The sequence below is a fragment of the Dendropsophus ebraccatus genome, chromosome 6 (assembly GCF_027789765.1).
Source record: "Dendropsophus ebraccatus isolate aDenEbr1 chromosome 6, aDenEbr1.pat, whole genome shotgun sequence".
NCBI classification, from domain to species: domain Eukaryota; kingdom Metazoa; phylum Chordata; class Amphibia; order Anura; family Hylidae; genus Dendropsophus; species Dendropsophus ebraccatus.
This window is the reverse complement of record NC_091459.1, coordinates 6,267,388-6,287,114: the sequence shown is the minus strand read 5'-3', so window position 1 is coordinate 6,287,114 and position 19,727 is coordinate 6,267,388. Positions and strand designations below refer to the sequence as shown.

The window sequence follows — 19,727 nt, the reverse complement described above, 5'->3', positions numbered from 1 at the left end:
ACTTGTGGAAGAGATGGTGCTAGAATTATCATGTTATAATTTTGTTGCCAGCATTATTGCGCACATGGTGATACTAATTATGTGTATTTTTTATTTTCTCTCCCTACATTTATTATTAGCATTGGGATCTATAGGAATTATGAGGGAGATTTATCAAACATGAGCCTGATCAGCCACCGTAGCCATGACACTGGAGGCCTCAGGGAAGCCTCCTGTTGTCATAGTAACCATCAAAGTGATCACACAGCCCAGATGTGAACACAGGGAGAATTCTACTTCTGATTTGCACTGTAGATGCTGCAATCGCACTGCCGCAGCACCAAGTCTTCTGCACCTGTTTCATCCCAGGACGCAACTGTACGTCCCTGAGCGCAAACGCAACACAAAAAGGAACGTATAGTTATGTCCGTGGTTGGGAACAAGTTAACAAGGGCTCAGATCAGGCTGTTTACATGCATTATACAGGAGTTGGGGGTCTCCCTAAGGTCAGGCAGAGAATGGACCCTGTATTATAGTGACATAGATTTATTAATATATTGATTATTCTATATTATATTATATTATAGAGAGGAGCCATGCTGGAGATGGGTCATTATCCCTCCACATCAGGGAGTTACCATAGCAACACCAGCTGCCTCCTTACTGTACCACACCAGCTAGGAGAAAGCTCCAGAAAGAGGGTGGAGCTATTCTAATGAGTTCCTCTCAAGAGCTCAAGAGATCTCTGTCTTCTGCTTGTTAACCCTTTTTTTGTGTTGCAACATGTAAATAAACATTGGGTCGCTTACACACTGCAGTGCATAAGGGGTTAAGCAGAAGGACACATGCTCTTACGTTCTTCCCCGGGCCCCCCTCCTACATGGCCCCATAGCAACTGCCTACCCTGCCTCTATGGTAGCTACGCCACTGCTCAAGAGGAAGTTGGCACAGGGAGTAGTTCGTTAGTTGAGCACAGCTGTGGCAGGAGTAACATCATCTGAGGGGACGACAGCCTGTGAGGAGATCTGTGAGGGGACTACAGCCTGTGAGGAGATGTCTGTGAGGAGACTACGGCCTGTGAGATTTCTGTGAGGAGACTGCAGCCTGTGAGGAGACTACAGCCTGTGAGGAGACTACAGCCTGTGAGGAGATTTCTGTGAGGGGAGTACAGCCTGTGAGGAGATGTCTGTGAGGAGACTACAGCCTGTGAGGAGATGTCTGTGAGGAGACCACAGCCTGTGAGGAGATATCTGTGAGGAGACTACAGCCTGTGAGGAGACTACAGCCTGTGAGGAGATCTCTGTGAGGAGATTTACTGGAGTCAGCACCACAACTAATGGAGATAGTGAGACATAGGGGAGTTGTTGAGCCAAAGAGCTTATTTTGCAGATGAACTTACCAAGAGAGTGAGCCTGATCTACTTACTCATCTAGGTATTCACACTCCTACAACCATACAGGAAGATATCACCAATGATACCATTACATAATACTGCAACACCATGACCCTATCACTACAACCCTATAACAGAGTGCAGATACATTCAGTGACTCACAGGGGGCGTCTTCTCCGATCAGAGTCTGTCACTTTTTCTCTTTCCCTCCATCCACCATGAGCCACCTTGATGTCTTCTTCTGCCTGGGAGTCTGCCAGAGAAACATTTTAGGCTCCAACATATACAGTAGTTAGGTCCCCTGTACCCCTTTATAATAGTTGCATCCCTCTGTGCCCCCATACTTTTAAGGTGTGCCCACTTAATAATAAGGTATGCTCTGTGCCCCAGTATAGTAGTAAGGTATATAGGCACCTCTGTGCAGTCCCCATGTAGTATCAGGCCCCTCTGTTCACCCCCCAGTAGTATAGACCGCTATATACTGCCCCCAGTAAATAGACCCCTTGTGCGCTGCGCCCAGTAGTATATAGACCCCTTGTGTGCTGCCCCCAGTAGTATATAGACACCCTGTGTACTGTCCCAGTAGTATATACCCCTTATGTGCTGCCCCCAGTAGTATATACTTGTGTGCTTCCCCCAACAGTATATACCCCTTGTCTGCTGCCCTAGTAGTATATACCCCTTGTGTGCTGCCCCAGTAGCATATAGGACCCTTGTGTGCTGTTCCAAGTAGTATATAGACCCCTGTGTACTGCCCCAGTAATATATAGACCCCTAAGTGCTGCCCCCAATAGTATAAACACCCCTGTGGGCTGCCCCCAGTAGTATATAGGACCCTTTGTGCTGCCCGCAGTAGTATACAGACCCCTGTGGGCTGCCCCCAGTAGTATATAGAACCCTTTGTGCTACCCGCGTATATAGAACCCTTTGTGCTGCCCAGTAGTATATAGAACCCTTTGTGCTGCCCCAGTAGTATATAGACCCCTGTGTGCTGCCCCCAGTAGCATATAGAACCCTATGCACTGCCCCCAGTAGAATAAAGACCCCTGTGTGCTGCCCCCAGTACTATATAGAACCCTTTGTGCTGCCGGCAGTAGTATATAGACCCGTGAGTTGCCCCCAGTTGTATATAGACCCCCTGTGTGCTGCCCCAAGTGGTATATAGACCCCTGTTTGCTCCCCAAGTAGAATATAGACCCCACCATGTGCTGTCGCATTAATATAAACCCCTGTCTGTTGCCTTCAATAGTATATAGAACCCTTTGTGCTGCCCGCAGTAGTATATAGACTCCTTGATAGAGATTTATGAAAGGATGTAAATATACACCTGGTGTAAACTGCCCACAGCAACCAATCACAGCTCCTTTTATATTTTCCTAGAGCCGAAAGCTGAGCTGTGATTGGTTGCTGTGGGCAGTTTACACCAGGTGTATATTTACACCCTTTCATAAATCTACCCCCTTGTGTGCTGCCCCATTAATATAGACCCATGTGTGCTGCCCCCAGTAGTATATAGACCCCTGTGTGCTGCCCCCAGTAGTATATAGACCCCTTGTGTGCTACCCTATTAATATAGACTACTGTGTGCTGCCCCAGTAGTATTTGCCCCTGTGTGCTGCCCCAGTAGTATATAGACCCCTGTGTGCTGCCCCCAGTAGTATATAGACCCCTGTGTGCTGCCCCCAGTAGTATATAGATCCTTGTGTGCTGACCGAGTAGTATATAGACCCCCTGTGTGCTTCCCTCCAGTAGTATATAGACCCCTATGTGCTGCCCCCAGTAGTATATAGACCCCCTGTGTGCTGCCCCCAGTAGTATATAGACCCCCTGTGTGCTGCCCCAAGTAGTATATAGACCCCCCATGTGCTGTCCCATTAATATAGACCCCTGTGTGCTGCCCCCAGTAGTATATAGACCCCCTGCCTGCTGGCCCCAGTAGTATATAGAACCCTTTGTGCTGCCCGCCGTAGTATATAGACCCCCCATGTGCTGCCCCATTAATATAGACTCCAGTGTACTGCCCCCAGTAGTATATAGACCCTTTTGTGCTGCCTGCAGTAGTATATAGACCCCCTGTGAGCTGCACCCCAGTAGTATATAGACACCCTGTGCGCTCACCCCTGTTATATAGACCCCGTTGTGTGCTTCCCCAGTTATATAGACCCCCGCTATGCTCCCCCTCTCATATAAAAAAAACAAAAAACTCACATTGTTCCGGGTGTCTCTTCTTCTCTTTACTCTTGTGGCCGCAGGAAGTGTTTTGCCTGTGGTCACAAGAGGCCGCACTCCCCTTGTCCTGGTGCTGGCGCTCAAGTGACATTGCTGGAGCGCCGGCGCCAGGACAAGGGGAGTGAGGCCTCTTGTGACCACAGGCAAAACACTTCCTGCGGCCACAAGAGTGACTGACAGGGAGGGAGCCAATGGGATAACAAAGGCTGGCCTGCTCAGGGCGCCCCTTTAACCAGTGGGCCCGGTGCAGATGCACTATTTGCCCTCTGGTTAAAGCGGCCCTGTCTGGGATCCTAAACGTTGTGGCCTACTGCCTGGCCCAGATACTCTTAAAGGACCCCCATTCCACTGGGCTGTGGGTCACTATCTATCCAATTCACAAAGGGTGACTCCACATACACCAACAATCTCCATAGTAACATCAGTGACCCATCTCTGTCAGTCGGCCACATTGAGAGATATTAAAGTGGAAGTGCGGTGTAAAACTTTTTCTCACCAAATAACACACATTAGCCACTCCCCTACAGTCACCACATGCTGCTGACTGAATAGTGCCCTATACAGTATCCAATCCCGCCAAAAATGCCCTATATAGTATCCAATCCCCCATTATAGTGCCCCACATAGTATCCAATGCCCCCATATAGTGACCAACATAGTATCCAATCCCCACATAATGCCCCACATAGAATCCAATCCCCACATAGTGCCCCACATAGTATCCAATGCCCCCATATAGTGCCCCACATAATAGCCAATCCCCACATAATGCCCCACATAGTATCCAATCCCCATATAGTGCCCCACATAGTATCCAATGCCCCCATATAGTGCCCCACATAATAGCCAATCCCCATATAGTGCCCCACATAGAATCCAATCCCCACATAGTGCCCCACATAGTATCCAATGCCCCCATATAGTGCCCCACATAATAGCCAATCCCCATATAGTGCCCCACATAGAATCCAATCCCCACATAGTGCCCCACATAGTATCCAATGCCCCCATATAGTGCCCCACATAATAGCCAATCCCCATATAGAGCCCCACATAGTAGCCAATGCCCCCATATAGTACCCCACATAGTAGCCAATCCCCATATAGTGTCCCACATAGTAGCCAATCCCCCATATAGTGCCCCACATAGTAGCCAATCCCCATATAGTGCCCCACATAGTAGCCAATCCCCATATAGTGCCCCACATAGTAGCCAATCCCCCATATAGTGCCCCACATAGTAGCCAAACCCCCACAGAGTGCCCACATAGTAGCCAATGCCCCCATATATGCCCCACATAGTAGCCAATCCCCCATATATGTCACACATAGTAGCCAATACCCCATATAGTGCCCCACATAGTAGCCAATCCCCCATATATGCCCCACATAGTAGCCAATGCCCCCATATATGCCCCACATAGTAGCCAATCCCCCATATATGCCCCACATAGTAGCCAATCCCCCATATAGTGCCCCACATATTATCCAATCCCCCCATATAGTAGCCAATCCCCCATATAGCACCCCACAGAGTAGCCAATACCCCCCATTTGTGTGGCCCCAGCGGAAAAAACAATAAACCAGTAACTCACCTGTCCTCCGGTCCCAGCAGCTCCTCTCCCGGCAGAGCGCGCACTCCCGTCATCCTCCGGGGCGGGCAGCGGGGTACAGAGTCACTGACTGTACCGGAAGTGACCTGCAGCCTCCATCATGAATCACTTCCGGTACAGTCAGTTTCTCTGTACCCCGCTGCCCGCCCCGGAGGATGACGGGAGTTCGCGCTCTGCCGGGAGAGGAGCTGCTGGGACCGGAGGACAGGTGAGTAACTGATTTATTGTTTTTTTCGCTGGGGCCATATATAATGTGGGACACGGGGGGGCCTTTCCGGGACCGCGGGACAGAACCCCGAAAACGGGACTGTCCCGCGAAATCCGGGACGGTTGGGAGGTATGTACAAGTACCATCATCACCATCTATAACACCTCAGAGGGAACTACAAGTACCAGCATTACCATCTATAACACCTCAGGGAGAACTACAAGTACCATCATCACCAACCCCCTAGGTGTAGTCCCCTCTATAACCTCTGTGGCCGTATTTACCTCAGGAAGGGAGAGAGTTATTACCCCTCGGCCTGTGACAGGATATAGCTTCATTATTCCTCATGCCCACCATCCTCCCTGGGATCCCCGCACTCCGGGCTGCTATATACTGTACAGACCTGCTGTATCCTCCAGCCTGTCACACAAAATGCACCAATCTTCTGGCACAGGCACTTTTCTTTTTGTTTCCTGATATTTCTAGTGTAGACTATGAGGTGTATACGGTGTCTGTTATTGAGCGCTGACTTTCCATATAAAGTGTGTAATACAGATGAATGTGGTTACTCACTGCTACCATTATAATAAACAGCAGTGCCCACTCAGTGCATGTACAGTCCTATGATCTATAGGTGCCGCATACAGTGGAAACAATGAGGAGGGGAAACAGCGGCCTCTCACTTTTCTCGTATATTACAGGAAAGTGAAAATCACTATTTTGCTGACATACTTAAAATTTCATTTTCACTGAACATTCATAATAGGAACACTAGTAGTAGATTTAATGGCGGAGGGTTTGTGTAACTTAAGGCTTATTGTACATTTTCCATTTTTTCCGATGATTTAGATAAGCATAGTAATAGTTGTTTGTCTGAAGACTAAATAAACGCTAAAGGGGGTTTCTGTTTTTTCTGTGTAAATAAGATATAAAGTTTGATGCCTTTTTAATATAAAGCGACATTTATGATGTGATCTTTACAGTAACATGGCCGACAACTTCAGAACTAGCCAGAATGAACACTGAAAATAAGATTAGATAATCCTTGAGGGTGCCTTCACACAAAGCGGATTTTCCGCTGCGGATCCGCAGCAGATCCGCATCGGATTTCACAGTGCGGATTTAATGCTGTGTCCATTCATTTAGTCAAATCCGCTGCGGATCCGCAGCGGAAAATCCGCTACGTGTGAAGGCACCCTCAAAGCGATATTGACCCCCCCTTTCCATATCAGGAGTCGTGTCTAGGCCCCGCCCTCTCCGCAGCAGCATGGGCCAAGCTAGAAGCATAGCCACTCTGCGGTTTAGGCCTCTAGGTTGTTCCATTCCAATGGCTGCAGAGGGGGAAGGGCCTATACACTAATGACATCACGGAGGGGGCGGGGCCTATGACACCAATGTGAGCAGAGATATGGGGCACCACAGCACTGAAGCCCCGCCCCTATGGCACTGTTCACCAACAACAACATGTATTTTGAGAGACCACAACAAAATGGGGCAATATCACTTTAATAGTCCCACTATGGGAATATTCAGTGTGTTACAGCAGCAGCAGTAGATAAAAAATAAATAAAGATACAAAGGTAGGAAGGATATCACAAGCTTAAAACAATATTTCAGTTCTCTGTATGGAATGATCTCGGCTTTGGTCGGTGTTGCTTGTACAGCCTGACCGCAGCGGGGGGAAAAGACTTCTGACAGAGTTCCTTCTCGCACTTTGGATGAAGCAGTCGGTTACTGACAGTACTGCCCGGTGCTATCACAGTGGAGGGCGTGGGATGGGAGTTATTCTCCAGCATGGAGGTCACCATGGACAATATCCTTCTGTCCCCGACCACCTCCCCAGGACGGAGCTGGCCCTTCTAATCAGCTTGTTGAGTCTGTTCCTATCCCTGGGTGACATGTGACTCCCCCAGCAGGCCACTCCGAAGACCATGGCTGATACCACTACAGATGTCGAGGAAGACCGCCGGGTCGGAACGTCCTCAGCGTTTTCTTCTATGTTCTAATAAATCATCATTGCATCAAGACGCGAGTGCCGGGATTTCCTTCTACCCAGATACCTATTTACTTTGTGCACCGAGGTTCGATATTGGGTGGATCGCCGGTATTTATATAAACTACTATTCACTGTCTAATGTGTAATCTCCACAGCCTAGATACCGGGGGAAAAGGCAAGTGCATATGGAGTTACAATAGTGAAGTCTAATATTTTGTTCTCCAAGGAAACATGGCACAGAAGTTTCTCGCAGTGATTTATTCTGAGCGTGCAGTAAGGATTGCCAACTATCTGAGGTGTATAGAGAACTACTGGGAGCAAATGCCAGAGGATTATTACAGCTAGTTTGGATTATAAAGGGAGGTGATTATAAACTATCAGGAGGTGAGACGACTGTAACCTGCTGATATGTCCCTACTGCACAGGAAACGGCGAGGAGGAAGGTATGTCTTATAGTGTGTCTCTTATAGTGTGTCTCTTATAGTGTGTCTCTTATAGTGTGTCTCTTATAGTGTGTCTCTTATAGTGTGTCTCTTATAGTGTGTCTCTAATAGCGTGTCTCTTATAGCGTGTCTCTTATAGCGTGTCTCTTATAGTGTGTCTCTTATAGTGTGTCTCTTATAGTGTGTCTCTTATAGTGTGTCCCTTATAGTGTGTCCCTTATAGTGTGTCCCTTATAGTGTGTCTCTTATAGTGTGTCTCTTATAGTGTGTCTCTTATAGTGTGTCTCTTATAGTGTGTCTCTAATAGCGTGTCTCTTATAGTATGTCTCTTATAGTATGTCTCTCATAGTGTGTCTCTTATAGTATGTCTCTTATACTGTGTCTCTTATAGTGTGTCTCTAATAGCGTGTCTCTTATAGCGTGTCTCTTATAGCGTGTCTCTTATAGTGTGTCTCTTATACTGTGTCCCTTATAGTGTGTCTCTAATAGCGTGTCCCTTATAGTGTGTCTCTTATAGTATGTGTCTTATAGTGTGTCTCTTATAGTATGTCTCTTATAGTGTGTCTCTTATAGTATGTCTCTTATAGTATGTCTCTTATACTGTGTCTCTTATAGTATGTGTCTTATAGTGTGTCTCTTATAGTGTGTCTCTTATAGTGTGACTCTTATAGTATGTCTCTTATAGTATGTCTCTTATAGCGTGTCTCTTATAGCGTGTCTCCTATAGTACGTCTCTTATATAGTGTGTCTCTTATACTGTGTCTCTTATAGTATGTCTCTTATAGTATGTCTCTTATACTGTGTCTCTTATAGTATGTGTCTTATAGTATGTCTCTTATAGCGTGTCTCTTATAGCGTGTCTCTTATAGCGTGTCCCTTATAGTGTGTCTCTTATAGTATGTGTCTTATAGTATGTCTCTTATAGTGTGTCTCTTATAGTATGTCTCTTATACTGTGTCTCTTATAGTATGTGTCTTATAGTGTGTCTCTTATAGTGTGTCCCTTATAGTGTGTCTCTTATAGTACGTCTCTTATAGTGTGTCTCTTATAGTATGTCTCTTATAGTGTGTCTCTTATAGTATGTCTCTTATAGTATGTCTCTTATAGCGTGTCTCTTATAGCATGTCTCTTATAGTATGTCTCTCATAGTGTGTCTCTTATAGTGTGTCTCTTATAGTAAGTCCCTTATAGTGTGTCTCTTATAGTGTGTCTCTTATAGTGTGTCCCTTATAGTGTGTCTCTTATAGTGTGTCTCTTATAGTGTGTCTCTTATAGTATGTCTCTTATAGTGTGTCTCTTATAGTATGTCCCTTATAGAGTGTCTCTTATAGCGTGTCTCTTATAGCGTGTCTCTTATAGTGTGTCTCTTATAGTGTGTCCCTTATAGTGTGTCCCTTATAGTGTGTCTCTTATAGTGTGTCTCTTATAGTGTGTCCCTTATAGCGTGTCTCTTATAGCGTGTCTCTTATAGCGTGTCTCTTATAGTATGTCTCTTATAGTGTGTCTCTTATAGAGTGTCTCTTATAGTGTGTCTCTTATAGTATGTCTCTTATAGTACGCCTCTTATAGTGTGTCTCTTACCTCCCTCCGATAAGACCGCTAGGAGAACTGCCCGCCCACAATCGGACCCACCCCATTGATTATCAATAGAAAGAGGCGGGATGCGGGGGAAGGGGGGGCATATTGGCACTATGGGGGTGCACAGTGTCCCTAATGGTCTTACTGGACCATGGAGCACAGGACTAACTGCACCAGAACAGCACTGAGGAGGAAGGTAGGAGACGCACTGTAAGAGACACACTATAAGAGACATACTATAAGGGACACACTATAAGAGACACACTATAAGAGACACACTATAAGGGACACACTATAAGAGACACACTATAAGAGACACACTATAAGAGACACGCTATAAGAGACACACTATAAGAGACACACTATAAGAGACACGCTATAAGAGACACACTATAAGAGACACACTATAAGGGACACACTATAAGAGACATACTATAAGAGACACACTATAAGAGACATACTATAAGAGACACGCTATAAGAGACATACTATAAGGGACATACTATAAGAGATACACTATAAGGGACACATACTATAAGAGACATACTATAAGAGACACACTATAAGAGACATACTATAAGAGACACGCTATAAGAGACATACTATAAGAGACATACTATAAGAGACACACTATAAGAGACACACTATAAGAGACACACTATAAGAGACATACTATAAGAGACATGCTATAAGGGACACACTATAAGAGACATGCTATAAGAGACACATACTATAAGGGACACACTATAAGAGACACACTATAAGGCACATACTATAAGAGACATACTATAAGAGACACACTATAGGAGACACACTATAAGAGACATACTATAAGAGACACACTATAGGAGACACACTATAAGAGACACACTATAAGAGACACACTATAAGAGACATGCTATAAGAGACATACTATAAGAGACACACTATAAGAGACATTACTATAAGGACACACTATAAGAGACATGCTATAAGAGACATGCTATAAGAGACATGCTATAAGCGACATACTATAAGAGACATTACTATAAGGACACACTATAAGAGACACACTATAAGAGACACACTATAAGAGACCAGGGCCGTTTCTTGTGCCGGGCGGGCCGGGCGACGGCACTGGGCGCCGCCAGCTAGGAGGCGCTGTTGGCGCCCCTGGGGACCTGACACTGCCAGCTTGGATAGTGTGCCACGTGCCCCGCACTCCCGGCCCGGCCTCCCACACACGCCGCCCTACACTGCGCTCTGAGCGCCATTCCCCTGCTCAGGGTGCCCCCTGCCTGCATCCTGACTGCAGCCCCCCCCCTGCACATCACCTTCACAGGCCGCTTCGCATCCCGTCTGTACCGCCGCTGCTGCAAGCATTCCCGCCCCTGCACTCAGCTCAGCTCACATTACATCCAGGCTGCCGCCTGCCATTCCCTGGCCTGGACGTGATCGCCCCCTCCAGCAGGCGCCGGAGGTTGGAGGCTGCGTCCCTGCGGTGTCAGGAGAGAAGACCTGGAGACAGAGGGACCCGCACCATGCCAGGATTAGGTGAGTATGCTGGGCAATGCAGGGGACAGTGGGGCACTATTACCATGGGGACAGCACATGGGACAGTATTACAATGGGGACAGCACAGGAGGACAGTATTACAATGGGGACAGTATTACAATGAGGACAGCACAGGAGGACAGTAATACAAGGATGACAGCACAGGGGACAGTATTACAATGGGGACAGCACATGGGACAGTATTACAATGGGGACAGCACAGGAGGACAGTATTACAATGGGGACAGCACAGGGGGACAGCGTTACAATAAGGACAGCACAGGAGGACAGTATTACAATGGGGGCAGTATTACAATGAGGACAGCACAGGAGGACAGTAATACAAGGATGACAGCACAGGGGACAGTATTACAATGGGGACAGCACATGGGACAGTATTACAATGGGGACAGCACATGGGACAGTATTACAATGGGGACAGAGCACATGGGACAGTATTACCATGGAGACAGAGCACAGGGCATTATTACTATGGGAACAGTATTACTATGGGGACAGAGCATGGGGGACAGTATTACTTTAAGGACAGAGCACAGGGGGGCGGTATTACTGTATGGAGGGCAGAGCAGTAACATTATTCCTATATTGGAGCACAGCATGGGGCATTATTCCTATATGGGGGCACAAGTGGGGATCCTACATACAGGAGGCAACCCACATGCCTACCGACTTTACTGCACATGACACAAAAATGTGTAAGGAAGTTGTTGTAAAAGTGTGGAACATAAGATGTTTGTCTGGCAGGTTCAGAAGAGAAGAATTATAGCTGGAAGAAATCATCATGGAGGTCTAGGCCGGATGGAGAGGAAAAGGAAAGTGACGCCTCAGATCAAAGAAGACGTCACCTGTAGGTCACTGTATGACTTTTGAAAGGTTGGGTAACACTGCTCTGTGTCATAATACACACACTGTTTTTTTTATAACAACAATCTGATCCAACATCACTCGGATATCATGGGTGATGTCTGTCAAGATTCTGTCAATCTGTCAAGATTCGCCCATTAGTCCAAATTACCTACAAACTGCCCTGTAAGAGACACACTATAAGAGACATACTATAAGACACATACTATAAGAGACATACTATAAGAGACACACTATAAGAGACACACTATAAGAGACACACTATAAGAGACACACTATAAGACACATACTATAAGAGACATACTATAAGAGACACACTATAAGAGACACACTATAAGAGACACACTATAAGAGACACACTATAAGACACATACTATAAGAGACATACTATAAGAGACACACTATAAGAGACACACTATAAGAGACACACTATAAGAGACACACTATAAGGGACACACTATAAGGGACACACTATAAGAGACAGCTATAAGAGACAGCTATAAGACACACACTATAAGAGACACGCTATAAGAGACACACTATAAGACACATACTATAAGAGACACACTATAAGACATACTATAAGAGACACGCTATAAGAGACATACTATAAGAGACGCTATAAGGGACACGCTATAAGAGACACACTATAAGAGACACTATAAGAGACACGCTATAAGAGACACACTATAAGAGACATACTATAAGAGACATACTATAAGAGACACGCTATAAGAGACACACTATAAGAGACATACTATAAGACACATACTATAAGAGACACACTATAAGAGACAGCTATAAGAGACACACTATAAGAGACGCTATAAGAGACACACTATAAGAGACATACTATAAGAGACACACTATAAGACATACTATAAGAGACACGCTATAAGAGACATACTATAAGAGACGCTATAAGGGACACGCTATAAGAAACACACTATAAGAGACACTATAAGAGACACGCTATAAGAGACACACTATAAGAGACATACTATAAGAGACATACTATAAGAGACACGCTATAAGAGACACACTATAAGAGACACACTATAAGGGACATACTATAAGAGAAATACTATAAGAGACACACTATAAGAGACATACTATAAGAGACATACTATAAGAGACATACTATAAGAGACATATCTTCCTTCTCTGCTATAGGGACATACTGTATAAGCAGGTTAGATCTGTCTCCCCTTTGTTTATTACTGTAATTTGAAATAACTTTTGACATGTCATCTGACAGCAAAAACAAAAAGAATTCAACAGCAGTGAGAAAGATAATCCAATCAGGCCTGACCGTAGACAATGGATGAATGCTAGACTGCTGACAATCCCAAGTGCCGGCTGCACAACATAAAGAAGAGGAAATACAGCAGCATGAATGACCTTCTCTGTACCTGCTCATGCAATAAAGCTTGAATAATTTCTAAACTACTGTACATTGTGTTGGATTTCCTTTTATTCATCTTTCATTAATTCATTATTTCATTCATTCTGCTTTATAGAAGACATAATTATTATGTCCAACAGGTGGCAGCATCACTCTCCTCTTGGTATTAAAGGGGTAGTGCGGCGCTAAACAATTATTCATAAAATAACACACATTACAAAGTTATACAACTTTGTAATGTGTGTTATGTATGTGAATGGCCCCCTTCTCTGTGTTTCCCCCCACCCCCGCACGTGTACCCGGAAGTGTGGTGCTTTATACTTACCGCATCTCGTGTCGATCCCTGGCCGCCATCTTGGGACAATGACGTCATCTTCGGGAGGCCGGCCGAACCGCTCCATCTGTCCCTCATGCCGGCCCCCCTCTGCCGCGTCATAACTGTGCTCAGCCAATCACAGCTGGTGACATGGCAGAGGGGGGCCGGCATGAGGGACAGATGGAGCGGTTCGGCCGGCCTCCCGAAGATGACGTCATTGTCCCAAGATGGCGGCCAGGGATCGACACGAGATGCGGTAAGTATAAAGCACCACACTTCCGGGTACACGTGCGGGGGTGGGGGGAAACACAGATAAGGGGGCCATTCACATACATAACATACATTACAAAGTTGAATAACTTTGTAATGTGTGTTATTTTGTGAATAATTGTTTAGCGCCACACTACCCCTTTAAGCACCTTAGGGGGACCCTGAAGCTGGGACTTGGCGGAGCCAGCAACATACTTCTCTGTTGGGGAGGAAGAAGGGAAAAAGTCCTGTGTACTCCTGGCAAAGAGCCCAGCTGTGCCCCCGTACTCTATAGCTGTGCCCCCCGTATACTAATCAGATCCATTAGTATTTTGGTGCAAACCACATTGGTTGGTGACAAGGGGAGGCATGGCCCCGTCCTGCACCTAATTTATCTTGGTTTACACCTTAGCCATGGCGGAAGGCTTCCAGTATCAAGGGAAGATGTTGGCGCCCAACCTATGGCTGTATCCATGTTTTAATAATGTCAACAGGCCCGTCCACACTCACAACAAGGCTCAAAAACCATAACAGCCATAGCACTACAAGGCCCAGCGTAATAGTATGTAACCTCTGCACTAACCTGTTTGTAACTGCTGTCCAGGTAAGTAGACCAATATAGTGTGGTAATCAGTGACATTTCGTTGATTCAATAGTCTGATGTTGAGTTCCTGTGTCCATCTTTGCTGTCTCTTCAGTGGATAGTAAGGAGAACGCCCCGGCCGGTGGTCTGATCTCACTCGTTCGTATATTGCTTCCAGTGTTTCAGAAAGAAGTCCCATGTAATGTCAGGTTGGTTTCATCTTTTAGTTGCTCTTTAAATCTTCCAGTATAGGGATGGTCCGAACCGAGGTCGGTTCGGGTTCGTACGAACCCGTACCCTTGGTAATGATACCCGCTGTCTGCCCGCTCCGTGGAGCGGGCGGATCCAGCCCGAGGACCACCTGGAAAACTGGGATACAGCCATAGCCATAGGCTGTATCCCAGTTTTCAGGGCGTTCCTCAAACTGGATCCGCCCGCTCCACAGAGCGGGCAGACAGCGGGAATCTGCTGCCAAGCGTTCGGGTTCATACGAACCCGAACCTCGGCAGGTTCGAACCATCCCTATTCCAGTACTTATCAGCTGCTGTATGTCCTGCAGGAAGTGGTGTATTCTCTCCTGTCTGACCCAGTGCTCCCAGCTGCCACCTCTGTCCATGTCAGGAACTGTCCAGAGCAGCAGAAAATCCCCATAGAAAATGTCTCCTGCTCTGGACAGTTCCTGACATGAACAGAGGTGGCAGCAGAGAGCACTTTGTCAGACTGGAGTGAATACACCACTTCCTGCAGGACATACAGCAGCTGCTAAGTATTGGAAAACTTGAGTTTTTTTAAATAGAGCCAGTTTTTCTACACTCTCAAGGGCGGTTACCCTTAGCTGAGTCATATCTACCTGATACTCAAAATGTTGTGATGCACAAGACAAGATTTCCTTTAGTAGCTTTAGTAGCATCATAGATGTGCTCTGGCTCCCTCTTGTGGAGAGTTCTGGTAGTACAGCCTACAATGAGTAGCTCAAATCCAATCCCATGGAACGTATCAAACGTGTCCCAAATCACAATTCATGAATGTATGTATAGGGAAACTGATGTTTCTTAACATGTGGTGGTCTTAACATGTTTGCAAATGCTGCAATTTATACCACCCTGTAGTTATGCCTGACTACAAGGATTCCATGATTCTATGTGGTGGTTCTACTCTATTAGTAATAGTGTTAAGTTTTTTTTTAAGCTATCAAACCACAGTGACACCAGCTCTACACAGAATCTTAGAAGCCAACGGGCAGAATGATGCCTGAGAAATGCCCCCAGTGTACCAAAGGGTTAATTTGCATAGTCGCTTTTCATCAAAATACAGAAAAACGGCGGAAAAAAAGACAGTGCCGGGATCAGGAACTCTGCAGCTACAGGTACCTATCAGCAGGTTCATATGTACAAACCTGCTGATAGTTTCCTTTTAAAAACAAGTGTGCGCATTGAAATTCATGTATAACATATTAGTAAATCACTTTAAGGCTATGTTCACACACAGTATTTTTGCTTGCTACAATTCCACATTGGCAGGACGCTGGCTCAGTGACCAAATCAATATCTGCATGAAGTTTGTATCTCCTTGTACTGTGTTACACTGGGTTGGTCCCAGGGAGGGGCATGAATGTCTTAGGATTCCTCTGTTACCTACAATAGATACTTAGATGCAGTTTCGTTTCTCTGCTGTTGGTAGAGAAGGTTGTTCAGCAGCCCTGACATAGTCTGAGCCACTACTGAAAATGGAGAGAGAGATCTGGCCAAACCAATTTCAAAATGAACTAAAGAACCAAGGCATCAGTGGTATCTGGAGCTTTTATGTGGAAGAAGGCCTGAAGTCATCCGATCCGCACTTCTCACAGCACACCTATGCCAGGTACCCTCTTACCCTCTTAGTCTTTTGGGAGTATTTTGTAAATATTATTTGAACTGATAAAATTGCTCCATAAGCGGCAGCGGAGACCAAGCGCACTGCTGCAGAGCTATGGCTGGGTGCACTCATAGGGGGACATTCACTAAGCAGCGTAATGTGTGCGACTCTTCTAATGAGGATCGGTGGATATGTTGCTCCAATATCTTGTGACTGATTTATTACTATCATAGTGATTGCATCTAAGTAAAAAGACACAAAAAAGTCGCAAAAATTGTGCAAGAATATTCCCCCGGTACTGACCTGACGTCGGCCTGCACCAGTTTGTGCGACTTTTTAAAAAGTCGTAAATGATAAATTGGGCGCTAATCCTGGATTATGGGAACTTTTGGGTGAATACTTAATACAGGCAGATTAAAAAAAAAGTTGCATCTAAAAAATATTCACCTGTTGAATACTGGTTCATAAATAGAACTTAGACCAAAAATGGGTGAAAAATCCAATTATTCACCTAAAAATAGACGCAAAAACCCTTGATAAACTTCCCAAAAGTATTTTGTTAGTGGAGTGACACTGAACAAAGAGTAATCTATAATGGAAAGATTTGCAGGGATCCAGTACCTATCAACAGATGGCAATAAAGCCCCAGTTTCCAGTTTCTGTAAATAGAAAATATTTCAAAAGCAAAGATTTTTAGGGTAGTTTCACACCTACCGGATCCGCTGAGGATCCAGTACTATTCACCCCTATGATAGCACATCCCGCTGTATGTGCTTTAACCCCCTGCCGCCCACAACGCAGCCCCACCGCTCGAATCCCCACCACCATCAGCCCGCCGCCCGCATCCACCATCCCCGCCCCCATAAGCCCTGGCGCCCGCAGCCCCTCCTGACATCCTGCAGTCCGCCGCCGATAGCATGCATTACCTGCTCGGCGGCGCGGCTGCAGTGAGGCTCCAGTCCTGCTCAGCTGATCAGTGCTGCCGTGCGCTGATCGGCTGTGCGGGATCTAAGCCGGGAGCCTCACTGCAGCCGCGCTGCCGAGCAGGTAATGTATGCTATCGGCGGCGGACTGCAGGACGAGGGCGGCAGGGATGGGGAATGCGGGCGGCGGGGTGATGGGGGTGGGGATCGGGGATGCGGACAGCAGGCTGATGTGGGCGGGGATCGGGGATGCGGGCTGATGTGGGCGGGGATGCGGGCGGTGGGCTGATGCGGGCGGCAGGGGGTTAAAGCACATACAGCGGGATGTCAATCCCGCTGCGAGTATGTGCTATCATAGGGGTGAATAGTACTGGATCCGCAGTGGTTCTCGCTGTGAAGCCGCAGAGTGAGATCCATTGCGGATCCGGTAGGTGTGAAACTACCCTTAATGTGTTTCTTTGTACTTTCTTCTGGGATCCCTCTAACTCTAAAGCCCCTATTACATGGAGCGACGGCAGCAGATTGTAGTCGTTTGTGTTTTAACATGTTGAAAGACAATGATAAACAACAATCAGCTGACATTGTTCGTGTCGGCTGATTGTTGTCTTCTATTACACGAGACGATTATCGGCTGTAATGGCCGAACACTGCTGAAAATCATTTCATGTAATGGTGCCTTTAAAAGTTTCCCTACAAAGGAAGGGTGTGGGAAGTTTTGCTGGATAATAGTTACATCCCCTGTATGTTTTCCTTTCAATTACAATGTAATAAAAGTAAACAGTTTCGGCCAGGCTATTCTCCTAGTGCGGAAGTGTGCTGATGCAGGTGTGATAAGTCTTCACTGTTAGGTGTCATCCACACGTCCGTAGAATTCCGTCCATATACAGACAGTGTTCTGGGGACTGGGCCTGGGAGCTCCCAGCATCATGATTATGATAAACAGTTTAGTAGTCAGTTTCAGTGGTACTGACACAGTCTCGCAGTAGCACAGAGGTGTCAGGACACTAGCACAAACCTTTTAACTGTTTAGGAGCTCCCAATATCATAATTAATCATGTGTGTTTCATCTGTGTGAACATGGCCTTATGGGATTAAGATTACTGTCATTCATTTTTGGTTTTTGGAGGTCAGAATAAATAACACATCCTCTGTCCATGAAGGAATGGGCCGATAGTTACCAGGACTGCTGTGATGATGAAATAGTATAGGCTGTAAATAGATTGTCAGTCTTGTACCATTATAGTGTCTCTTATAATCAGACTTATTTCTTGTTTTAGCTTCCGATGCTCACGCTGTTTTCGAGAGTGGAACTCCGCACAGGTACATATCCTGTTTGTGATAAAATGGGACAAAATATATAGACGGGGCACCGTGAGCATGAGGATCTTCAGGCAGACATGCAGACGGTGTAAGAATTCTGCTTATGAAACTCCTGTAATCTCCAAGGAGAATATAAGGAGAGTGATCTGCAATCTGGTCGGCAAGATTGAAAGCATGGTCTACGGACATCCCACCACACGTAAGCCATTACAGCCTGAGGTGGACAGCAATGATGTGGATGGACCTCATGAGAAGGAGCACTGTGAGGCCTGCAAAATGCACGTGTGTCCATGGAATACGTCCCGGTCATCACAAGCCTATCCGGGGGCAGGTTCAAGAGCTTGGGGACAAGAGGAAAGAATACCTTGGGTTAACACTTCTCTACAATACCAGTCAACTCTGACAGCTCATCAAGAGGAAGAAAACATAATAATAATAGCAATAATTTTTTTCATTATTTTTTTAGTCATTGCTGCATTGGTTTTTATTGGTAACCAAAATCATTAGACTGGCAATGTCTCCCCTGTGCTTTCTGTACAAGTATATTAAGAATATTGTAATTTGTAACCTAAAATCAATTCTATAACCACATAGCTGTAGAGGTATATTAGGTATATTATTGTATAACCACATACTGTAGAGGTATATTAGACATATTATTGTATAACCACATAGCTGTAGAGGTATATTAGGTATATTATTGTATAACCACATAGCTGTAGAGGTATATTAGGTATATTATTGTATAACCACATAGCTGTAGAGGTATATTAGGTATATTATTGTATAACCACATAGCTGTAGAGGTATATTAGGTATATTATTGTATAAGCACATAGCTGTAGAGGTATATTAGGTATATTATTGTATAACCACATAGCTGTAGAGGTATATTAGGTATATTGTTGTATAACCACATACTGTAGCTATGGACTTTTTGATCTCTTAATAAAACTATAGAAATAATTAGAATCACAATGAAAACGTTTCAATTTAACAATCACGATATTTTATCTATCGCCTAAAGCAGTTTGCTTCTCTATTATTATTATTATTATTATTATTATAAAGAATAAAATTCCTAATTTGTTTTGAGCACCAAAGTGCAAGCTTTAAAAAAAAGAGGAGTGAGTCACTGTGCATTTTGCATACACAAAATATACACCTTGCACATTGAGGTCAGCATTTTAGAAACGGAGAGATAATCTGCTGAATCAGGC

The 19,727-nt window shown here is 45.3% G+C and overlaps 1 protein-coding gene and 1 long non-coding RNA gene across 3 annotated transcripts; both read left to right on the top strand.

Moving 5' to 3' along the window:
* Positions 1-7,790: 7,790 nt before the first annotated feature.
* On the top strand, positions 7,791-13,306 carry LOC138794618 (uncharacterized). Its single transcript, XR_011363476.1, has 2 exons — positions 7,791-7,861; positions 13,116-13,306. It is a non-coding gene; the product is annotated as an uncharacterized lncRNA (long non-coding RNA).
* Positions 13,307-16,061: 2,755 nt separating this feature from the next.
* Positions 16,062-19,479, top strand: LOC138794617 (receptor-transporting protein 3-like). Of its 2 annotated transcripts, XR_011363475.1 has the most exons (3): positions 16,062-16,270; positions 18,465-19,149; positions 19,396-19,479. XR_011363475.1 is itself a non-coding variant. In XM_069973386.1 (2 exons), exons 1-2 carry the CDS (start codon positions 16,137-16,139, stop codon positions 19,012-19,014), a joined length of 684 nt encoding a protein of 227 aa, XP_069829487.1. In that variant the 5' UTR covers positions 16,062-16,136; the 3' UTR covers positions 19,015-19,479. The 2 variants fall into 2 exon arrangements, 1 of the variants encoding a protein (XP_069829487.1); XM_069973386.1 differs by having other exon boundaries at positions 18,465-19,479.
* Positions 19,480-19,727: the final 248 nt, after the last annotated feature.